Genomic DNA, 23460 nt, shown 5'->3' with positions numbered 1-23460 from the left:
TTTAGTGCAATGGTATAGTTGTGGGTGCTTATATCTCAATAACCCTGGTTCGAGCCACATATTTGACATTTTTTCATACTTTTAAAAAGTGGAACCCACAAACCGCTGACGTGTCGCATCAGGAGGAGAGAAACTCTCCTATTATATAATAGATTATAATTATTGATTATAAGTTAATACTTGAATATTCGTTTAGAAATATAGCTAGGGCGCGAATGGAGAGTGCGACGTAACCGATGATCTCCTCACTTATTCTTATGGCAAAGAATTTGATCTATTCTTTGGTTTTGTGGTTCCATGGCTATTAAGGTTTGTGATTTGAGATGAGCTATGGTTTGGATTAGTTCTTGTTGAAGATTGAAAACCAGATAAAGCAAATATATGGGTTTCAAGTATCATAATATCAGGTTTCTACTGGTTTGATTGGCATTTCACTGAGGTTTCGAAGCCGGATCTGTGTCCGTGTCCTCTTCTCGTAGTCTTTGATCTCTCTTTCAAAGGTCTTAGAGTGGAACATAATGGAAACGTGATCTCTGATGAGGTTCATATGCCTATATGATAGTATTAAATGCTTTGACCTCTTTTATATTGTAGTTTCAAAGTATCAGCTCGGCATGGACAGTCTCTTGAGCTGGTCATGGATCGTCTCTTGCTGTCGGCATTGGCCATGGAACTTCGTGGGCCCATTGTCGCCTTATGGGTTTCAAGGACACTCGTTCGGGTTCTCGGAACATTAATACAAGAAGTCTATTCATGAAAAGGCATAGTTTGTTTTGAAACTGTCGATGTATTATTGCTCTCGTTGAAACTTACTAATATATATTATTGACAAACATACGGATATTGTATGATAAGTCCGTCCATATGGCATGGATATATATAACAAATGCAAAATGAACCATGAATGTTTCTTCATGTGAGATTATGCTTAGACTAAATAATGATACTAGTCTGCCAATGAAATAGAATTCGTTGAAAGATAATATATGTTCATGCCGTGAACAACCTATCATGAAGGAATAAAGAACAATTATTCCATTCTAATCACTCTTACAGATTGAGATTGGTATAGTAGGTTGAGGGTGCGACGTAGCACATATATAATTTTAACGAAATTATTTATCCCTGTAATTATATAATGAAGCCGCATGAATTTAAATTGTTTAGTCTATGAGAAATCATTATAAATATTTAATATAATTTTCTGACGTATTTATTGATAAATGAAATAAGTAAAGACAATCATTATGAAAACTTCATGAACAAAAATATCTCAATTTAATTTTTTCTTTTTCTCTTTTGAATATTTTTTAATCAGCCAAAATTTCATCTTCTGTATTTGAACGATATTTTTCTTTTTTCTGTCGCTCCGTGTAGACAAAAAGCAAAGTAAAAAGCTAGCTCTGTTCTGGCTCTGGTTGGTGCCGGAGGTTTCCTCCTCCAACCATAATTTTCTTTCTCATTATTCTTTTTATCCATCTGCTTAACCCTAGTCTATAAACAAGTTTTTTATGTTTGTCGAGATCTTATATGAAGAATTGTTTGAGGTCGATGGTGACAGCAACATGCATTTTATGGCGCAGCAACAAGACTCATAGTGTGATGGATGCGGAAGGGCTGGCTTTTAGGGCTGAAGTGAGCCGTCAGATTTGGTTTTTGGTTTTTGGTTTTCAGAGATTTGGCACGTCATTCACGTCAACGGCGCCTGAACCGGTAACATGTTTCCTCCACCATATATTTACCTTCGTCTTTGGCGGTGCGAGCTTCCGGAAGAGAGGTTTGACGTCTGGTGGAAAGTGGTTCGTTCTGCATCCTAATAATGTAATTGGATCTGCTGTTCTGAACGGTGGTACGAGCTTCGGAACGTAAATTTGTAAACTGTGGTATTGAGTAATATAGCCAGTTTCAAATATAGTATATATGTGGTCAGTTTCTTCAATTTTCTTGAATAGTCATGATATTTTAAACCAAGATATGGTCGATCTTGTGTATCTCTTAATACACTGCAATAAAATCATATATAATGAACTCATGTGAAATTACGTATGTCATCAAAAATATGTTTGAACGTTAAACAACAAACAAAACGATTATATCTTTTCATTTTGTCACGCCTCCCACTGCTATTGATATTAGTCTGTATCATCTTTGAACCTGCCGCTTCCACATAAACATTTGTAGATTTTGTAAATTAAGATTGTACTATTTATTTCTAAACTTCAAATTATAAAACAGTCAAAAGTTATAAATCGTAAATAATATTCTTGATTATATGTTTTGTTTAAACGTGGAGACAGGGTAGAATGGCTAACAAACTTATAATAGTAGTTTACTCTACTCTATAATTTGTACAATATTCCTTTTTATGATTTGCCAACTAATTAGACAATAACTATTGCGTCTACTTATTATAGTCGACTCATAAATATGAAAAAAAATAGTCAACTAATCTCTTGTAGAAACCAATTTATGACTCTCCTACAGAAAATTCTATAAATATCCGCTATAACTCCCATAATTTATCTCCACCCTTCTCAAAGAATATAAACACACTACTACTTCCTGAGATTTTGTTTCAGAGTTTTTCTGGTACACAAACAAATGGCTCCAAGAACCTCTCTTGCACTCTTCCTTTTCCTTAACCTCCTCTTCTTCACTTACACTACTGCTCAAGGCACTTGTCCTAGAAATGCCCTTCAGATCGGTGCTTGCACTAATGTGCTCAATGCAATTGACTTAACATTAGGAAACCCACCGCCACCAGTACCGCCGTGCTGCTCGCTCATTGCAGGCTTGGCTGACCTTGAGGCTGCAGTCTGTCTCTGTACCGCGCTCGACGTTAACGTTCTTGGCATCAACGTTCACCTTCCCATCGATATCAGTGTACTTTTAAATGCTTGTAGCAGATTTGCTCCACCAAGTTTCCAATGCCCGTAAGTTGAATACGTATGAGATATCTGAAGATATACCGAAAAAATAAAGGTTGAACGTGTTGCCTGTCGTCTTTTGCTTTTTCAACTGGTGATTTCTTTTGTATTTGTAACTTCCTTCGATTGAATAAAATGATGAGTGTAACGTTCTCATGCAATAATGGGTTTGTGTGTGTAAATTACTTCATTGCCATGTTCGTTGCCCTTTTACTTCATTGTTCTTCCTTACCTTCGTTTGTAAAACGGTTCGTTCGAATTTGATTAATAAAAGCTTCAATCGGTGTTGTTAAAAATGACATCAGTTGTTATAACTGATACTAAATTATCTATATTTTGTATCATTTACAAATAAATGATCGAAAAATGTATCATTTAATTTTGTGATACAATTTAAGTGATACAATTCACATATTTTTTTGTAGTATCTATATCGGGATTATATGTATATCGAAAAAAGCAAGGTAAAATGATACTATCTCACTGAAAACAACACGGTTTATGTTATAAATCATATTGTGGATGTTCATAACCGGCCCGATCCATAACCGGCCGATACTTAGAGAGAGAGTCGGCGGCCATGAGAGAGAGAGAGAGTCGGTGCCTAGAGAGAGAGAGAGTCGGCCAACCCTACTTTCCTTTTCCTTATTGGTTTATGATTTGTACTCTTTCCATATTTGTATTTATTTTTTAGTCTTTTCATTATTCTATGACGATGTAATTCCCTATATATAAATGGCTTCTTATGATTCAGATTTATAAGAAGAAGATTCTATTCTCTGAAGTTTCACATCACGTTATCAGCACGATTACTTTGAAATTCTAAGCTAAACAATTCGATCCCAAAACCCGACGATCTAAACCCTAGCCGGCTTCAACCCTAATCCCGATCGAGAAAACCTTTTCACCCCGTATCCAAGGCATTCCCGATCCCGTGTTCAGCAAGGACAGCTCGCGTCCTGGTCTTAGCTTGGACAGCTCGCATCCGACGATCCTTAGCAAGCTCCTGTACGTGATCCGATACTCAGCTCGATACTCAGCTTGTTCGCGTTCCCGATCTCAGCTTCAATCCGTTCGCGACCCGATCAACACAAGGACAGTTCGCGACCCGTTCCAGCTCGTGAGCAGCAATGTTCCAGCTCGTTCGCGACCTCCTCTCATTGGTGGTCCATTCAACCCGACTTGAGGTTAAGGTAATCCTTAAACCCTAATCGAAACCCTAAGATGTCGAAAATGAACAACTTGGATTTTGCTGCCCTAAATCTCCTTGGAGATAATTACTTGCAATGACTCTTGATGCTAAGATCATCCTGAAATTCAAGGGACTCGGTGAATGTATCACCGAGGACAATAATGCTAGTGAGAAAGATAGATACAAAGCCATCTTGATCATTCGCCATCATCTAACTGAGAGTCTCAAAGATCAGTATCTGACCATTGAGAATCCATTAGACCTTTGGACAGAATTGACAGCAAGATATGATCACCAGAGAACAGTGATCTTACCAAAGGTTAGGTATGATTGGAGGAATCTCAGAATCCATGACGATAAGTCTGTGGATGAGTATAACTCAGCCCTATTTAAGATTGTTTCTAAATTGAAACTGTGTGGTGAGGATATAACGGATAAGAATATGCTTGAGAAAACCTTTTCCACCTTCCACACAAGCAATGTGTTGTTACAACAACACTACCGTGAGAAGGGCTTCACGACTTATGCTAATCCGATCTCTTGTCTATTGCTCGCTGATAAAAACAATGAATTGTTGATGAGAAACAGTGAAATGAGACCTCCTGTGTGACACCCCCGATCGTAGATAACCGGAAATGACACGGTCGATGTTCCCTGATGGTCGACCCGAGGTTCTCGAAATAAATCTGATCGCCTTAGACAAACAACCAAAGAACACAGACGCTCCTATCGGATATTACTCTAGGCTTTTCAACCCGATAAAGCAATATTCGATAGTTAGTTCGTCCCGGACAAGAACTAATATCATATGAGAACTCGTGATTTATAAACATCTTTTATACATTATTTATTTACTTTAAACATCTTACAAAGTGTTATAGTTTTATCCTATGGCCTATTGCCCAATAACGTTTTAAGTAAATATACATCAAAAGGTACATTGCAAGGACAACAAAATACTACCGCTGGTTGGCCGTTCCTTCCGTCCAAAAAGTAAAGTGTCTCCCGCCTAAGGGTTACCTGCACACACGAATGAGTCATGAGCAACTAGTTTACTCAGTGAATCTATAATCACAACACAATCAATAATAAACCAAACAATTATCAAATACATATACATGATCATGCAAGTATTAGTACTATACTTTAGTATACCAATCATCATTGTGAATTCTTATTTTAAACATCACTTCCTCAACACCCGCCCGTTACCAAACTCATATAATACAATATATATACTAGGCCCGAGAAACCACTAAGGCTAACCGAGACTAGTGAGTTAGCATCACCATCATTGTCGAATGTCCGGTATGAACAATCCGACACTGCATCGTCATGCAGTACACGGTCTCCAGGGAGCTACCCCATCATCGTGTCTTCATGACCTTGTTCCGTTCGCAGGACCAAGTCACGGTAATGCGGGGGCTTTAGGGATAGCGAATATAACAAGATTTCACATGATTTTACTTCCATAATTATTCCAAAACTAATCCATAATTAATCCTTAATAAATCATAATTAATTCTTAATTAATCACAGATTAATCCTTAATTAAACCAAGATTAATCCTTAGTTAAACCAAGATTAATCTTTAATTAAACCAAGATTAATCTTTAATTAAACCAAGATTAATCTTTAATTAAACCAAGATTAATCCTTAATCAAAACCATGATTATTTCATAGTTAAGATTAGTACTTGAGAACAAGTACTAAAATTAGGATTAACCTCACTTAAAATTATTCTTTAAGTTTGAAACTAGCTTGGACAATACTTGAGTTCCTCTTGAACAAAGCTGAATGGACCAAGAGACTGAATGGATAGGATGGGACAAGCAAAGCTCCACACCTTAGCTGATCAAAACAGGGCAAGGTAGACGGTCTAGGTGTGGAACATGCTATTTAATGGTGGAGTTAAGAGTGTTTAGGGGCTACCATTTCATTGAAGAAGATGCAGGATATCACACAAAATGGCAAGAGAGGGTAGATCCATTGATGTCCACAGCCTCTACTCGTTTTTGCTCTATCTGGTGCGACTGTTCTGATGACGGAACAGGCAACTGATTGTTCTGTGTTCCACTTTCCTTTTGGTACCCACTCCTTTGCTCGATCTTCCCAGTGGCTCATGTTTCTTTGATTTCATCCCCTTCTAAATCACCTTATTTTGGTTCTTTTTCCTTTCTATTTTTTTTTTTTTACAAGACTGATATGGTGATGTGACGAAGAAGGAGGTCATACATGATGGTTCTGAGTGCCACTGGTGGTTCTGATTTCGCAACCATTCTGGTTCTCCACCCCTGCTCTTGCGCAGTTTATTGGTTATGGAGCGGTTGCTCCCTTAATCCGCTTGTTCTCCTTTCTGATAGAATTTCTGCAACAGTAACGAGTAGGAGGCTGCGTTGATCCTTTTCTCTCCGACCGTTTTGCACATATCTGCACATATGAAACTGAAAAACAAATGCATGAAGGTGGAATAAAGGCTAAGGTATAGGGTGTGAACTAGCTAAAGATGAGCTAACCACTCAAGATCAGCAAGATGGATAAAAAGGACAAGAAGTCCTGAGTGTGTTCTCGTTTCCCTGATCTAACGCCCATAACAAGAAGAATTTCAGTCAAGATTAGGTTCAAGTAAGGTGGAGTTAAGTCTACCCAGTGTAACCTGATCGGCTGAGAACTTCTGAAGAATCAAGTGAGATGTGTCAGGGTGTTCCAGGTCCACATGTGTGTCTTTCGCCACTGCTAAGGTCACTGAATAAGATAACTAAAGCACGAGGTGGTCAGTGATCAACACAGAATAAGGTCCTAATTCCCACAAAGTTTTGACTGACTCAATAAAAACTGACTAAAATTGACCCAAAAGAAAAACAAAAGAAAGAAACGAGTTAGTAAACGACGAAAACCCTCCCCCAGACTTACTTCACAATGTCCCTGGTGTGAAAATAAATCAGAGAGAAGGAGAAAACAAGAATAAATATTTTATTTTTTGGTCGAGATACTTACCTGGGTGGAGCAGGCGCTCCATAAAAATTCTGGGTGTTCTATCGTCAGATGATCGCCTGGAACAACCGCTCTTTTCAGGGGGTAGGTTGTTCCGTTTCCGCAACCCATAATTTTTGAAGTATCTCGAATTTTTCTGCTTTTTGACCTGAAACTCAATAAACTAAAACGAAAAATAAGTAAACAAAAACAAAACCAAGTTATATTTACACTTACCAGTGGGTTGCCTCCCACCAAGCGCTTGGTTTAAGTCTCTAGCTTGACTTGGTGACTGGGATCAGTCGGGTTGAGCAGGAGGGCCTGTTCCAAAACAAGCTCCACAATCAGACATGTTCAGCTTCAAAACCCTGCTCAACAACCCTTTCACAGCAGCTTGTCCTTTCTCCTTCAACTCATCTGTGAGAATGACTCTGACTTTAGAGAACGGTTTGGAGGTACCCTTGCACTTTACCTCATACTCAATGGAGTTCTCACCACACTTGAGAGGTATCAAAATCATTGTAGGATCTCCCTTGACCCTTTTCTTCTGGACTTTCTGTTTCACCCTTGAATTCCCTCTGAATTTAGTAGGATCAGTGCTAGTGCTAGGATCTTCATCAGAGAACAGCCTGCTCTCATCCTTATCACCATGCTCCTTCTCTGGAATAACCTTCAGCTTTTCTACATCAAACACTGAGATGCAAGAGGCGTGTGATGAGGAAGATCTGGTGGGTACAGCGTTGTAGAAAACTTTTTTGTTGATGTTGGAGAAGCAGACTCTCTTGTTGGACATATCGATGGTTGCTCTAACAGTAGCTATGAATGTCCTTCCAAATATCAAAGGCATCTCATGATCCTTGTTCATCTCAACAACTTGAAACTCAGCAGGAACAATGCATTCCCCTACTTGAACATGAAGGCTGCGGATGGTTCCATATGGGACTGCTCTGGAAGAGTTTGCAAAGGTCAGGGTCAGCTGAGAACGCTCAACATCAGCAATACCCAAATCGTCTACAATAGCCTTTGAGACGAGATTTACACAAGAACCAGAGTCACAAAGAGCATCCTTGAAGGTTGTTCCTGCGATAGAACATGGGAAAACAAATTTTCCAGGATCATCAACCTTAGGCAATACCTTCAGTGCTGGTGTAGACAGTGCTTTGGTATAGAGGACCTTGATCTCCTCTTGAGTCTCTCTACAGTTTTTAAAGAACTTGAGCAATGGACGAATCTGCAGAGCATCTTCGAATGCAAATTCTTTAGGAAGCCTTCTCACCATCTTGTTAAAACCTATCAGCTGCTCTTCACTAAAGGGATTCATCAGATGTCTAGGTGGAATTGGATAGGGAACCTTGGAAACATAGACTCGAGATGGTGGAGTCTCAGCAGATTCGTCGGGAGCAGTTACTGCAGAGCTAGCAGGCTGTTCTGTGTTCTCTTCTGCGCCTAGAACAGTCTCAGCGAACGGCTGCTCTATTGCATTACAGTGCTCAGTCTTAGGATTTTTATCAGGTTTTCCAGGGAGCATCTCTTGTTGCCTCTTGACACTCTCAACTGTTTGAGCAAGCTGAACATCGATCTTTCTTATATGGATTGCAAGATTGTCATACTTGTTATTCAGCTCAGTGAACATGTTGCACATCCTGGTATCAATTTCTGTGGTTACCTGATTCAACACCTTGGCCTGAACCTGCTGACCCTGCAACAGTTGTTGCATCATCATACCCAGACCCTTCAACTCATCTGGTTGACTGTTCTCAGTAGCTAGAACAACTTGCTGATTGTTCTGCGGTTGTCGCTAGTTCTGGTTCTGAATCTGCCCGACCGTATCTTGATCCATGTTGAAGACGTGCCCTTGGTTGTTTTTCAGTAGCTGATCAACTTTGGCAGTCAGCTCATCTATTTTTTGGGTGTCGGAACTGTTCCCTTTCTTGGAGCAATCACTCTCCTCTTTCTTATTAGCTGAGCTCGCAGCCATGTTCTCAATCAGCTTAAACGCTCCATCAGTGGTTTGAGTCATGAAGTCTCCATTGCTCGCAGAGTTTAGAGCACCTTGGTATTTCCAGTCCACTCCATCATAGAAAATGTCCAGGAGGTAATCATCATCAAATCCATGGTGAGGACATTTTCTGCGATAGTCATTGAAGCGCTCCCATGTGTCGCAGAAAGGCTCATCAGTGAGCTGTCTGAAGGAGGTGATCTTGTTCCTCAATGCAGCTGTTCTTGCCTTAGAGTAGAAATGGCTGAGAAACGCTGATCGGACCTGTTCCCATGAAGTGAGAGAGCCGATAGGGAGAGAGTTCAACCACCGTGCAGCTTTTCCATCAAGAGAGAATGGGAATAGCATGCACCTGATGTAGTCTGGTTGAACACCATTCGCTCGAGTCAAACTGCAGACTTTTTCGAAGCTCTCAATATGATCCTTTGGAATTTCTGTAGAGAGACCAGAGAACACCTTTCTCTGTACTAGACCGATCAAAGCAGGCTTGATCTCGAAGTCCTGCCTGGTACAGGGTGGAGGAACAATGGCAGAGCGCGTAGTAGGAATGTTACGCGGAAGGTTTCTCTGCCCGATTAGAACAGTCTGCGCCTGTTGTTCCTGCTGCGTGAGGGCAGCCTGTTCAGCAGCATCCTGCTGAGCTTGGATGGTCTGCTGCATTTGTTGCATCTGCTGCTGCATGAGTGCCATAGCCGCAGCGAGATCATTCTAATTGGCGTGATCACCCATAGTGGTGTCGGTTTGCCTTAGCTGTTGACGATTTGTTCTTTCTAACCTTGCTAGCTCCTGGTTGGTAAATGTAACTAACTCTCCTTGTGCGTTTCTCCGAGTATGTCTACTGGTCATGCACCTGGAACATTAGCTGCAACAAAAAGGATAAGGCAAGTTAGAGGTCTTATACTAAATAAATAACCGAAAAACAAATGTAAAAAGATGGTCCCCGGCAATGGCGCCAATTTGATATTATGTGTATACGCACACCAAATAACCTAATGTGCACACTACCACAATCGAATGGTATGTCGATGTAGCACTTTAGGATCGAATCCACAGAGACCAAATCTTACACTTTATCTTTATGGGATCAGAATCAAGCTAAAACAATATGGGGGTTTTAAAGTTTGATTGTAACGTAAAAAGCAAGTAACATATTGGTTTTAAGTTTCAGATTAATGAGAAACCAACCTAGGGTTTAACGGGCGCTTACAATCATGAGCCAAACAATTATTCAAGTTTGATTAATGGACTAGTCTAGAACTAGGAACACAATACTAGATCAACCCACTGTCGTGGTGTTTCACCTTTCAACGATCAGCCTCAATACCTAAGCTCTCGCTTGGATCAAGGCGTGATGATGAACATTAAGATCAAGTCCAATCGGTTCACAAAACACCCTAATATCTACTTTCGCTGGTTAGGGATGCTATGCTCATTCATAACAGATCAAGCAACCTATTACACGGTTAATGAATAGGTTAAACCTAGGATCTAACAATAACTGGTCAGTTTAATGCAAGCAATAAGAGCAGTTATGAATGAAGACAATCAATGGATACTTATCTATGTTTAGCTCACGATCTAACACCCCAACACCCTAGGCTAGCTAGATCGACTACTCAGTCATAACAAGAGAGAACACAGAAATCAGTTCTGAATAAGACTTCATGTAAATAAAAGAGATAGAAAGAGGGTTCAGGATAATCTTCTCTATGGTGAGAGAGATGGAGCCTTCTTCCTTTACAATCCAAAAGCACAAAAGTCTCCAATGGTTTTCTTCTGTCAAGAATAGCGTAGAATGATAAAGAGAAACAGAATATATGATATATCAAAGCCATAGGCGGCTGTGAGAGAAAATAGGGATAATTAGGACAAATCCCGTAATGATTGTAGTTTCCTTAAAAATCTCTGCCGCGAGAACAGTCACTCGGGTTGCTCCGCTTGGCTGTTCCGCTTGGTCGGAGCAGTCGTCAGACTGTTCTGCGTGAAAAACTCCAAATTGTACTCTTTTCCTCCAGCTGGTCCATCTGCCATCCAATGCAACTCCAGACCTGTGATGACTCGAAAAGGACTAGGAAGACTCGATAAAGACTTTAAAACCAATTGAAAAGCATATATACAAGATGTATAAAACACCATATATCAGTTGGGTTCAGAACATCAACAATCCGACAGTTTGGTTCAAGCTAAACAACTTAAATCAAATCAGTTCAAGCTCGGTTCCTTTCATACCAGATCAGATCAGTTCAGTTATATTCAGTTAACAACATTTCAAGACAAGATCAGACTGAGTTTAGTTTCGTTTAACTCCAATTAATCCATAATATCTTAGCAAACTGTTTTAGGAGATGGATTCAAACCAAAACTAAACAAGAACTGAACTGTATCATAACTTAAACAACTGATCCGACCAAGATCTAAGGTAGCCATGAACTGTTATGATCAGATACTGACCTAGGTAAGGAGACCAAAGCTTACCAAGACGAACTAAAGGACTAGATGGCGTCAGCTGATCCTCTTCTCCAAGGTAAGCTTGCAGCTGAACTGAGCAAAGAGAAAGATCAAGGCCTGATCATGATCTGAACTGAACTAGGTCTAGGGTTTTATTTAAGGATCTCACCTTCTGATCTTTCTCACATCAACTGACTGAGCTAGGGCTGAAGATCAAATCACCAACAATTTTTTTCTTGATTTAATTTCCTGATTTTCTCACTGATTTTCTCTTCTTCTTTCTCTCTTTCTCTTTGAAAATTTTGTGGATTTTTCTGAGGTTTCAGAACGTGGTAAAGCAGCTGGAGGAGAGGTTTATATATTTCAGATGGTCTTTGGATGAGTTTCCAGCTGAGGTACCGAAGAAGGGTAAGAGGAGACAGCTAGCAAGCTGCTTCAACATCTGCACCGTGCTATCATTTCCCTCCCATGAAGCAGTTTCCAGCCAATCATAATAATTAAGAGAGGAAGCAAGCACACAAGCAGCTTGTGATTGTCATGTGACATGTACTGAAGAAGCTAGGTAAACAAGCATGTGCAAGTCATGGGACAGAATAATTGAACAAACCGGCTGGTGGAGGACATAACTCAGTTCAAAAATTATTTTGGAAGTTTGTTGACAGTTTTAAATCATTTTTCAACCAAATATTCCTTGTCTTTGGCTCTCGTCTTATTCTCGGAAAATCTCGTCCAGCTTAATAAAAATTCGACCAAAATATTTAAGACTCGACCAAACTATCAAGTGAAGGTCTTTCGACCACAAGACAGTCCCGTCGAGAAATTAATCTACCGGGTCGATTTTTATTTTTATTAATCATGGTCGAACCAACTATATACTGGTCGAGCGGGATTTTTCTCGACAAAAAATTTATTGGCTCGTGAGGGTTATTACACTCTTCCCCCTTTAAAAGAATTCGTCTCCGAATTCTCAAAATACAAGTGTACACCCTTTACTGGACGACTGGAGTATCTGAGAAGAGTTCTAGAATCAGCTCGGAACTTATCTTCATCCTTCCATGTTATAACAACTCTCTGTCACTTTTTCCAAAATACTTGAACTTGCGAAATTTTCCTATTCTTCTATTTGTTGATACGATGTTCGCCTATTCGCAAAGGACCTTCAAGATAGGTGAGATTAGGTTGCAAGTTCTCTGGTCGCTGCAGCTCGACCATATTCGGATTTGGTATATGCTTATGCGGTATCGATACATATAATACCGGATGCATAGGCATATCGGGTGGAAGTTCTAGTCTATAGGCTACTTCTCCAACTCTAGCAACAATTCGGTATGGTGTCTTTGCTATTGCAGCAGATTCGGGTTCTAAGGTTATACTAAAAGGGTTATTCCTAGACGGCGGCAATCCCTCTAATGCCTTAAATACGTCCTCATATTCTCTGACTATTGGTATTTCTTCCATGTTCTGCTCTTTCTCGTCTTCAACTGGTCCAGCAACCAAGGTCACTAAGTATACTCCTTCATCCTTCTCCAAAAGGTTTTCAATTCTCAATGCTGATACTAATGACGCTTCAACACTTGGTACTATGCCGTGGTAAGCTAAAGGGGGTTGGGTATCTCTCTCGAAAATAATATTCCCTCGACCACAATCAAGGTGAGCTCGGTAACTTGAAAGCCAATCCATCTCTAAGATTACCTCATACCTCTCTAATGGGAGAACTAACAAATGAGCCAGGAAAACCATATCTTGGATAATGATTGGAACTCTTAGATTGCAGCCTTCAGTTTCAAGTACTTGATCTCCGGGAGTTAGAACGGAAACGGATAAATTCACCTTAGTGAATTCTCCATCGAATCTAGATGCTACTTCGGGAGCTACAAAACTATGTGTTGCTCCCGAATCGAAAAGATGTGGGCGGATATTTCACCCACAAGCAAAATTGTTGACAATAATTGACTTTACCATCAATTACCTACTCAATAACTTTTATACTATTTTTTTTATATCACCAATTTACCAATTATTTAAAAATTATGCAACACTCAATTGGATAGGAAAACAAACCTGAAATCGGACCCTGAGGTGGTCCGGATGGTCCTGGTAACTCTAAAGTGTAAGCCCTACCAGCAGTGGCTTGACGCTTAGCAGGAGGTAAGGGTAAAGGTGGTTTAACTGGTACAACGGGTTGAGCTCTCGAAACAACAGGCTGAGCAATATGAGTGTGTGGACATGATGTCGCGTAATGTCCTCGCTCTCCACACGTGAAACAAGTAATGTGAGATGGTACAGCCGATTGGAACGGTACCACGTTCGGACAATCTCGCCTAACATGGCCCAGCTGACCACAAGTGAAACAAGTCGGGGTTCTAGGTCTAGGACCTCCAGAATGACCTCCCTGAAAAGCTATCCGTCGAACCAGAGTCTACAATAAGATTCAAACGTCGATCGACAATAAGATTCAAATGTCGATCGACAAACATCCCATTTCGTCGACCAACAGCAAAGCACGTAAGCTCCGACTTGGTTCCCAGCCTACTTATAGCCCAAGTCCCACAACAATTACAAAAATATCCATGGCCGATTTTAACCTAATATTTATGTGCTCTGCCATTGTCTTGGGCAACACACGCTTTTCATACTTTCATATTTTCACAGCAAACATATTTAGGGTTTTAGTAGTTTGGAGAAAAGATCCAAGACTCCTTCAGATCTTTATATTGGAAGTCCAATTTTTCTACTCTATTTTATTTATGCATTTTATTCAGATTATTATTATGCTTTGCTTTGCTATGTCAAGTAATTTCAATTGTTAGATTTAGAGTTTAAGTAAAGTTATGAGGGATTATCTCAAACTATAGAACTGCTACGGTGATAGACATCCTTCAAGTAATTGCTTGTAATGCTTGTGTTCTAGAGTAGCTAACTAGAACTCTGATTTTAAGATTGTGGACAACTACGACAGTAGGTTATGCACTATGTGGGAACCAAAATTCACACCGTCGATTTTTGTAATCGGAGGAAAGCCAAAAACCATTACTTTCCTTGAGGTCTCGGATTTCTGCTAAGCCTACGACAAGTAATAAAGATATGAAAAACAGACGAGAATAATTTGAATGAAACAAAAAGAGAGCAAAGAAAGTCTTATTTTGAATCTGCATATGTGCGGTTACCACAGGTAAAAGCCTCGGCCGTAAGAGCTGCCGGCGAGTTCATAGTTCTAACCACCTAAGACTTGAAAACCTAGTTGAGTCGCAGCTCGATAACAAATTTTACTTGCTCACTCCCACAAGAATTTCTCAAGGTAGAAAAATCTTTATCTCCCATTTTCTTCTTTTGTGGTTTTTTTATCATGTCTTCAAACCAGAGAGCTTCGGACAGTGCGTTTCCTTCTAGTTTCTACCTTGAGAGTCTTCGTACCCAGGAAGGCGAAATTGTCTTGAAGCCCGAGTTCGTGGCACAATCTGTCAATCCTACAGAGGCTGTTGCGTATTGGCTCTCTACGTGCGATATGAAGCCTCCCCCACACAAATCATGGTATCCTATCAATATTCGTGCCAATAAGGTGAATGTCGGTCCGAGAAACAGTTGCTACCTGTTCCTTAACATCGTTTGAGACTTCTGTTGTGTCCCGAATTTGGTCGAATTTTGAATTCGGTGGAATTTTGAATTCTGCAGGCGGGGGAACATGCTGATACTCCTCCCAATGGATACTTCAAATGCTCTGAGACGCATTTGTTGCGTTGTCGCCTGTGGTTTCCCATTCCGGAGATCATGGTCCAAACTTTGGATCGATTCGGCATGTCGATAAGCCAGATTTCCCTTAGTTCCTTACAACACCTCATTGGGATTCCGGTTTTGAGCTATGAGCGGGGAATGACCCTCAATGTCGATTATTTTGAAGCTTTGCTGATGCTAAAGAAGAACGGCGGATTACTCAAATATAGTTTAACTCTGAGACCGCTTATGTCGGTAGTTAAGGGATTTGCTTCCAACTCGCACGAGTGGCAGAAGAGCTATTTTCGTCCATATAGACAGTGCATCTGTTGCGGGGAGCTGCATTCCCATATTTAGCAGTAGATGGGGTCTAAACTCGTGATCACTTTCTTAGTTTTGCAGTGACCAACCCTCTCCCCCCCCACCCCCCGTTTCCCAAGGATTTGCGCACATTTATAAATCTTCTCTGGGGCGGCCCGTACTTTTGGGGTTACTTTTCCCTCAAACGAGTTCTTTCTCGAACTCAGCCTGAGTTGCCGGCTGAAGAAGATTTAGATCCAAGTATGGACGGGTATTCCTTACGACATCCTGGTTGAGAGGGAGAGAGAGAGGTCTCCTAAAAACAAACATGTCACTGTCAACGAAGGTGATGCTGCCGCTGATGGGTTGGAGCTTCCCATAGACGAATGGTATCGCAACTGCCTTAACAACCAAGCTAGTGGAAGTGGTGTCTATCAAGTTAACCCGCAAGGGTTTGATGCTCTCGGCCCCGATCTTGATGCTTTCTTTTCTTCGATCGGGACTGACTTTGATCCGCTCCTGGCTGATGGTGAGGCTGCTGAGTCGTCACAGTTCAAGAAAGCCTCGCGGATGTGCAACAGGGTTAGTTTTCATACTTGGCCAGCTTTCGTTTTTTTTTTTGCTAAATTTTTATTAACTCTGAAAATTTGTAGGGCCTTCATCTGCTGAACAAAGCACTCAACGCGAGTTGCGCAGAAGTGTGTACAGCTCAATTCAGGCCGAAAGGGCCGAGATGGAGGTTGCTCATTTAAAGGACGAGGTTGTGACGAACTCTGCAACCTTTGTACATCGATTCTTTTTACTGAAACTCAAAATTTGGCTTTAACACTAAATCCACGATCGGTAGAACATGAAACATAGGTCTTCCACATGCAAGGGGATCAGTTAACAAATGAAACAAACAAAAAGTAACATGAAAAAAGTGTAAGATCTTAATTTTTTTTTTAAACATATTAAAGAGTTTAGCTTTGATTATTTTATCCAAATTATTCAAAATCAGCATAAAACAGGACCTGAACAAGAACCGAATTTCACCCGATTAAATATCATCGTGTCCCAATATCCGAAGCAAACCAAAAATGAAATAACCAAGCTGGAACCAATTCCAAATTCACAAATAACCAGTTGATATATCTTTTGAACAAAAACTACTATCAAACCGGAACTGAAACGGAAAAAAAAAACTAGAACCAAATTGAAAACAAAAACCCCAGATCTGTTCATATTTGTGAACAATAGACGGGTTATTAAACTTTTCAACAAACAAATAATCCCACGTTTTGAAAGCGCGGATCAAAATCTAATAAATATTTTTTTTATCGACTTTATATTAAAACCCATAAACGGGTGGAAGTTTACAAGCGGATTCAAGTACAAAGGGCCAAAGCCAAGATTATAAATTAATTTAAAGCCCTAAAAGGAAGAAATATATAAGGTTGAATGCTGATCATACACGTGTTTTCTTTTTCTTCCACGCATTCAATTCTAAGTGCTTCACTGACATCACACCGTCTTCGTTCATCACCAAGCAGAGCAACTACAAAACAACGCCATCCAGCTTGAAGGTTTTCTTCCATGGCTTTCTCGATCTCCGCTAGACGCCTTTTGCTTGTCGCCGGGACTGAGGATAGGATCTACGACCATCGGAGGAATAAGTTCTCAGATCGCCAGTTCTGATACATTCCTTGGATCACCACCTAACAAGGCGAAGAGAATCCAGTTCTTTATGATCAGTTCCAGCTAATCCGCATCACTTGGCTTCCAGACAAGAGGAGACTTTACTCACGGCCGAATATAATCAACAAGTAAAGATTTATAACTCTTAGTTAGAAAGAAGACGCAAACCGATAAGGTAAGAAGATCCAATCAGATCGCAGGTATGATTGTCTTCTGGACAAGGCTTTTAGAAGGCATGATTAGGATGCAGAAAGATAGAAACAAAAAGATAAAACCGAACATTAGTCAGAGGTAAAACCAAACGAGTCGGACATATAATCTGATAAAACGGAATCTACAAGATCGGATTAAAGACCAAAAAACAAAAGAAAAAGTTGGGTGGCGACCGAAAACCGCTGGTGACCAGATCAGAAATTTCTCTAGAGTTGAAACCGGAGAGAAGTTAGAGCTTACACTTTCTTTTTATTTTATTTTCGGATTTAAATTAATAAAAATTTACAATAGAATCAAAGAAAGAAAGAAGGCATATGTCAGCCTTTTGATTAGAAACATTATCATCGACACATGTAGACCTCACGGACGCTCTCCTCCAACCACTCACTCAACACACACTTTTTTCCTTGCTTCCTCACCAAAAGTAAAAGTCTCAAATATCGAGCAGCTTCCCCAGATGCGCAATCCAAATCATCAGACATGACGACGATTCCAATGGATATCGTGAACGACCTCTTCCTCCGTCTCCCAGCGAAGAGCTTGGTCCGCTTCCGAGCTCTCTCCAAGCCCTGCTACCACCTAATCAACAGCCCCGACTTCATCTCATCCCATCTCAGCCGCGTCCTCCAAACCAACGACCACCTCATGATCCTCCTCCGCGGCGCTCTCCATCTCTACACAGTGGATCTCGATTCGCCAGACACCCTCTCCGACGTCGAGCACCCGATGAAACGCGGCGGCCCGACCGAAGTCTTCGGTTCTTGCAACGGTTTAATCGGGTTATCGAATTCCCCAACCGATTTAGCCTTATTTAACCCGTCTACTCGTCAGATCCACCGGCTACCTCCTTCTCCTGTAGATCTCCCCGAGGGCTCCAGCACCCGCGGCTACGTGTTTTACGGGCTAGGGTACGATTCTGTGAACGATGATTATAAAGTTGTGAGGATGGTTCAGTTTAAGCGTGACCCAGATGACGAACTTGGTTCTAGTTTCCCTTACGAGGTTAAAGTTTTCAGCTTTAAGATGAATTCATGGAAGAGGATCGAATCGGTTTTGCCTCCGATTCAGCTCTTGTTTTACTTCTATTACCATTTGCTCTATCGTCGTGGCTACGGTGTTCTTGCTGGTAATAGTCTTCACTGGGTGTTACCTCGACGGCCTGGTTTGATTGCGTTCAACATCATTGTGAGGTTTGATCTCGCCTTGGAGGTTTTCGACTTTGTGAGGTTTCCGGAACCTGTTGCTAACGGTGATGTCGATATTCAGATGGATATAGGTGTGTTGGATGGGTGTCTTTGTCTCATGTGTAACTATGATCACAAGTATGTTGATGTTTGGATGATGAAAGAGTATAATGTGAGAGGTTCTTGGTGCAAGGCTTTCACGGTTCAGAAACCTAAAAGTGTTAAAATGTTTGCTTTTATGAGACCTTTGGTTTATTCCAAGGATAGGGATAAGGTCCTTTTGGAGATTAATAATACGAAGCTGGTGTGGTTTGATCTTGAGACTAGGAAGCTTAGTACTCTTAGGATTAAGGATTGTCCTAGCTCGTATAGTGCGGAACTTGTTGTGAGTAGCCTTGTTTTGGGATGTAAAGGAGATCTTGATAACATTAAGCACAGGAAAGAACAACGAGATAAAGAAGCTAGAGAATCTAAAATGTTGCAGAACAGTAAAAAGAGGTGGGAGGTTCTCTTCTTTTTCTTTAAGATATGATATGAGTGACTTTGTATTGGTATGCTCAATATCTTCTATTGTTGTTCATCTCAGGGATGATTTCCTGTCAAAGGGATTCAAACTGGTCTTATAAGCAAAAGCAAGAGAACAGACAGAGAAGGTAAGTGTCATTGTGCTATTGTTAATGGTGTTTTCTCTTCTCTTTTTCATATCCGGGTGCACAGAAGAGTTAAAAGACACTGTTTGATAAGTATTTTGATTGCGTAGAACATTCCCAAGAAAATGTTAGGAAAATAACTTTGGGATATGGCCATTGATCCAATGTTTTTATTAAGAATTTTTTTATCTGCAAACCGCTATCATGGTTTGAATTTTCAGGGCTGGGAGAAACCGGAAGGAAGAATAGCTTTGGATACCACAGGAGATAGTAGTAATCAACAACTTAACAATAGCGTGTACCAAAGGCTTGGTAATAAACAACCTTAACAATAGTTTAAATCTGAAAAGAGAAGATACTTCAGTATGTATTGGAAGTGTACTAGTTCTAAGATATGTAACTTAATATGTTGTTGCTTTCTGTAAATAGAGTGAAATCATAAAATCATAGTATGTAACTCTTTTAAAGCTTGTTACGACTTATGGACGATGCATAAATTACGATGTGAAGAAGATTTTATAAACCTGTCACATAAAAACTTGCATTTATAAGACAACAAATTGTGGTTTTTCACACAAATTAAAAACGTATTAATATTTCTATTTTCCTTGCAGGAAATCGACTCCTTTTGATATTTTATTCTACGTTTTGATATTGAATTATATATATTTTTTAAAAACTTGAATTAGATATTTTGTTTCGTTATCTATAACAGAAAAATGGTTAGTGAAACGAGATTCCATTTAAGGTAGAGAGTAGTAAAATATAGGGTAAATTTTCTAAATAGTTTTTTCTGATTTTTATTTCCAAAATAGCATTCCAAAGTCTAAATGATCAAAATAAGTTTTATTAACAGATTAAAGGACGTTTCTATCTTCATTCATAATTTTAATTAATTAGTTAGTTAATATATAAAAATAAATAAATATTAATAATGATAAAATAATAAAATTAAAATGTTTCTTTTTCAAAATGTTGTTTTCAAAATGTTTTTTCCCGAAAAAAAATTGAATATTTTTTCACAACTTTTTCTTATTCACAATTTTATTTCAAAACTTGTATTTATGAGATTTTATTAAGAATCAATTTTTTCTTTTAAAAAAGTTTTTAAAGTTTCCAGAATATGTATGATTTTTTATGGATTTAAGTTTAGAAAAAAAATTCCTAAATGTGTTATATCTTCTTAAATTTGTAAAGAAAATAATTCAAATTCATAAATTTTCAAAAATGTGTAATTAGTCTTCTTGGGTGTAACTTGTGTATATTTTAAGAAGGTTTCCAAAATGTGTATGTCATTTTCTTTGTTGACTATATGCATATTTAGAAAAATATCATTCAGTATATAACACCTTTCAAGAATTACGTTAATAGTTTTTAAATATGCATAATATCTGTTATAGGATGTTAGATATTAAATTTATAAATGTATATCAATTTTTTTTAAAACCGTTATACATATTATTATTTTTTACGTCGAACGGCCATTCTATTACTCAGGCTTGAGGTGGTCTGGGTAACCAGACCAGAATAGAAAATATTTAAGAATATTATGGAAGATTTTGTTAAATATATATATATATATATATATAATTTTAATTCAATAAGATATTCATAAATATATACTTATGAATGTCTTCCTAAATACACATTTAAAAATGTATTTTAAATACAAATTATGAAAGTTTTCTAAATTTTATGAAGATATTATATATATTTATCAATATCTTCTTATATTTTAAGAAGATTTTATATTTATCAGAAATGTCTCTCCCTAAACTCAAATTTAGAAAGATATTATAGACATTTATGAACTTCTTTCTAAATTCAAATTCAGAAAGATATTATGCATATTTATTAAGTTTTATTTTTATTTTTAAGAACATTTGTTTCATAAATTCAAAAGAAAAATTTCCAAAAAAAAATTTCAATCTTTCAAAAAAATACTTATTTAAATATTTATTTATTTAAATATTTTTATTTTTAGTATATCTACCCTCTTCACTCGATCTGCTAATGATTTCTGAAGATTCTCTCCAAATCCAGGTTAGCTTATAAGACTTGCATGTCAACACTTTGTTCCCCAATGATATTAAAGTTTTGGTCTTACATTCAGCATCCGAGGTGGATCCATTGCATCTGGATTACTTCGAGTTCACTGGTCGTGTGATTGCTTTAGCTTTGATGCACAAAGTTCAAGTAGGGGTGCTATTCGACCGTGTTTTCTTCCTGCAGTTGACCGGAAAGAAAATTGGTTTGGAAGATATCAAGAACACGGATCGGATCATGTACAACAGCTGCAAACAGATTCTAGAGATGGATCCAGAGTGTTTCGATTCAGACGCAGGTCTTGGTCTAACATTTGTGTCTGAAACCGAGGTGCTGGGAAAAAGGGAAACAAAAGAGCTGCTTAAAGATGGAAAGTCCATTGCCGTTACAGGGAACAATACGTCAATCTACTAATCAAACATCGATTCGCCACATCAGTCACTGAGCAAGTAAATAAGTTTTCTCAGGGCTTCTCGGATATCCTTGCAGATACTGCATGCTTTTTCAAGCGATTACACGTAGAGGACTTCGATTGCATGCTTGGCGGAGGAGATAACCTGATAAGCATAGATGATTGGAAAGCTCATACAGAGTTCAGTGGATTCAAAAAGACTGAACGCATGGCTGGTTCTGGAAGGTAATAACGTAAAAACCTTAACGTTTTTAATAGCTTTGGAACTGAGTTTTTTGAATCTGTTTTTCTCTTTTGTGCGTAGATTTTGAAGAAAATGACAGAGGAAGAACGGAGGAGTGTACTCTTCTTTTGGACATCGACTAGGTTTATACCAGTGGAAGGGTTTAGAGGGTTATCATCAAAGCTTTATATATACAGATTGCATGAAGCTAAGGATCATCTTCCGACGTCGCCTACTTGCTTTTACCGTCTCTGTTTGCCAAAATACCCCAAGATTGGTCTCATGGAAAAACGACTTGGACTAATCGCTCAAGATCATGTCAGCTCCAGTTTCGGTCAATGGTAATTCACTTATCAAAGAATGTAATATATCTGATCTTTAGGTTGGTAGACTGGTGCGTTTGGTGTATATATTTAGCTGTAGTCATACTCTGTTTATGACCGGGATAATAAGGTTAAACCTTTCTTAATTATTGTTTCTATAACTTATGAAAAGGAGGAGAATCAACTTTTGAACAGACAGATTTAACTCTCATTAAGACATCTCAGTTATCTTCATGATGACACGAGATTAAAAAGATAAATCCATAATACCATTACAGTAATCATACTAGCACCTGAACTGTCTTATTACTATGTGATACTCATCATCACCTTATATCTCGTAAGATAATAGGATTTAACAAAAACAAAGAAAAAAAAACAAGAAATGTTCCCTTGGGTTCAACAGGAAGCTTATTACGCTGTCTTGACTTCAACAGTCTTCTCCTCTTCTCCAGCTTGCTTAACATCTTTCTCCTCCACAGCTCCCGGAATTTCAACCGGTTTCTCCTCTTTAACCGGAGCTATCTCGGTTTTTTCAGTCTCTTTCTCTACCTTTGGTACTTCTTCTTCTTCTTTAATTTCTACTTCAACCGCAATGGCTGAGTCATCTGTCGTATGAACTGTTTCCTTAGGCATCTCGGTCATCGTCTTCTCTTCTGTGTTTGGTACTGTTTTCTCAACCTGCAGTATTAAAATTGATAGAGCTTAGGCATACTTCATGATCAGCAGGGTTGGCCCTAAGCTACAGCTCATGCTTTAGACGTCCAAATACATAGGACAAAGACATGGTGATCAGCCTTTATACATGATATGTTATTGATCAACAACTAATATTGTGATGGAGTATTTACAAATTCTACAATAAAAGTATTGAGCTATCAAGAAAAATAAAAACAAGGAAGATTACCTCAACACCAGCCATTTGGGGACTGAAAAAGAATAATATGAACAATATGGAAAGAAGAAGCCTGTAATGTATTTAGGGAATTAGGAAGAGTTGTGGGTGAGTTAAGTGTAGAGAATGGGGCTATTTATAGAAGAGAGCTTTTTAAAAAAAATGAAAAAATGATAAAATTGATGAGCATATTTGATTGATGATGCCTGATGTGTCATATTTACAGGTAAGAACATCACTAAAATGTCTAAACTATCTTATGATGCTTAAAGTGTGTTTATGTGTT

General features: G+C 38.8%; 3 protein-coding genes, 1 long non-coding RNA gene and 1 other non-coding gene across 5 annotated transcripts; 4 read left to right on the top strand and 1 right to left on the bottom strand.

The window, feature by feature from the left end:
- The first annotated feature begins 2232 nt into the window (after positions 1–2232).
- LOC106360177 (putative lipid-binding protein AIR1) lies at positions 2233–3223 on the top strand. Its single transcript, XM_013799768.3, has one exon. It carries the CDS (start codon positions 2602–2604, stop codon positions 2935–2937), a length of 336 nt encoding a protein of 111 aa, XP_013655222.1. The 5' UTR covers positions 2233–2601; the 3' UTR covers positions 2938–3223.
- Positions 3224–9201: 5978 nt separating this feature from the next.
- On the top strand, positions 9202–9308 carry LOC125589516. Its single transcript, XR_007325702.1, has one exon. It is a non-coding gene; the product is annotated as a small nucleolar RNA R71 (small nucleolar RNA).
- Positions 9309–16759: 7451 nt separating this feature from the next.
- LOC106362031 (F-box protein CPR1-like) lies at positions 16760–19798 on the top strand. Its single transcript, XM_013801846.3, has 3 exons — positions 16760–19123; positions 19212–19278; positions 19497–19798. Exons 1-2 carry the CDS (start codon positions 17922–17924, stop codon positions 19249–19251), a joined length of 1242 nt encoding a protein of 413 aa, XP_013657300.2. The 5' UTR covers positions 16760–17921; the 3' UTR covers positions 19252–19278; positions 19497–19798.
- Positions 19799–21268: 1470 nt separating this feature from the next.
- LOC125586878 lies at positions 21269–22477 on the top strand. Its single transcript, XR_007323400.1, has 3 exons — positions 21269–21318; positions 21389–21958; positions 22038–22477. It is a non-coding gene; the product is annotated as an uncharacterized LOC125586878 (long non-coding RNA).
- On the bottom strand, positions 22465–23343 carry LOC106353918. The gene is made up of 2 exons (XM_013793745.3): positions 23187–23343; positions 22465–22960 (listed from the first exon to the last, which is right to left on the bottom strand). The coding sequence occupies exons 1-2, from the start codon at positions 23199–23201 to the stop codon at positions 22694–22696; spliced, it is 282 nt and encodes a 93-aa protein (XP_013649199.2). The 5' UTR covers positions 23202–23343; the 3' UTR covers positions 22465–22693.
- Between the last annotated feature and the right edge of the window lie 117 nt (positions 23344–23460).

The sequence above is a fragment of the Brassica napus genome, chromosome A2 (genome assembly GCF_020379485.1).
Source record: "Brassica napus cultivar Da-Ae chromosome A2, Da-Ae, whole genome shotgun sequence".
Taxonomy (NCBI): Eukaryota; Viridiplantae; Streptophyta; class Magnoliopsida; order Brassicales; family Brassicaceae; genus Brassica; species Brassica napus.
The sequence above is the reverse complement of the archived record's forward strand: the minus strand, read 5'-3'. Positions and strand labels throughout refer to the sequence as shown.

Coding starts and splice junctions, on each gene's coding strand:
- LOC106360177 (XM_013799768.3), top strand. CDS start 2,602: ATGGCTCCAAGAACCTCTCTTGCACTCTTCCTTTTCCTTAACCTCCTC.
- LOC106362031 (XM_013801846.3), top strand. CDS start 17,922: ATGACGACGATTCCAATGGATATCGTGAACGACCTCTTCCTCCGTCTC. Junction 19,124..19,211: donor TTGCAGAACAGTAAAAAGAG/GTGGGAGGTTCT, acceptor TGTTCATCTCAG/GGATGATTTCCTGTCAAAGG.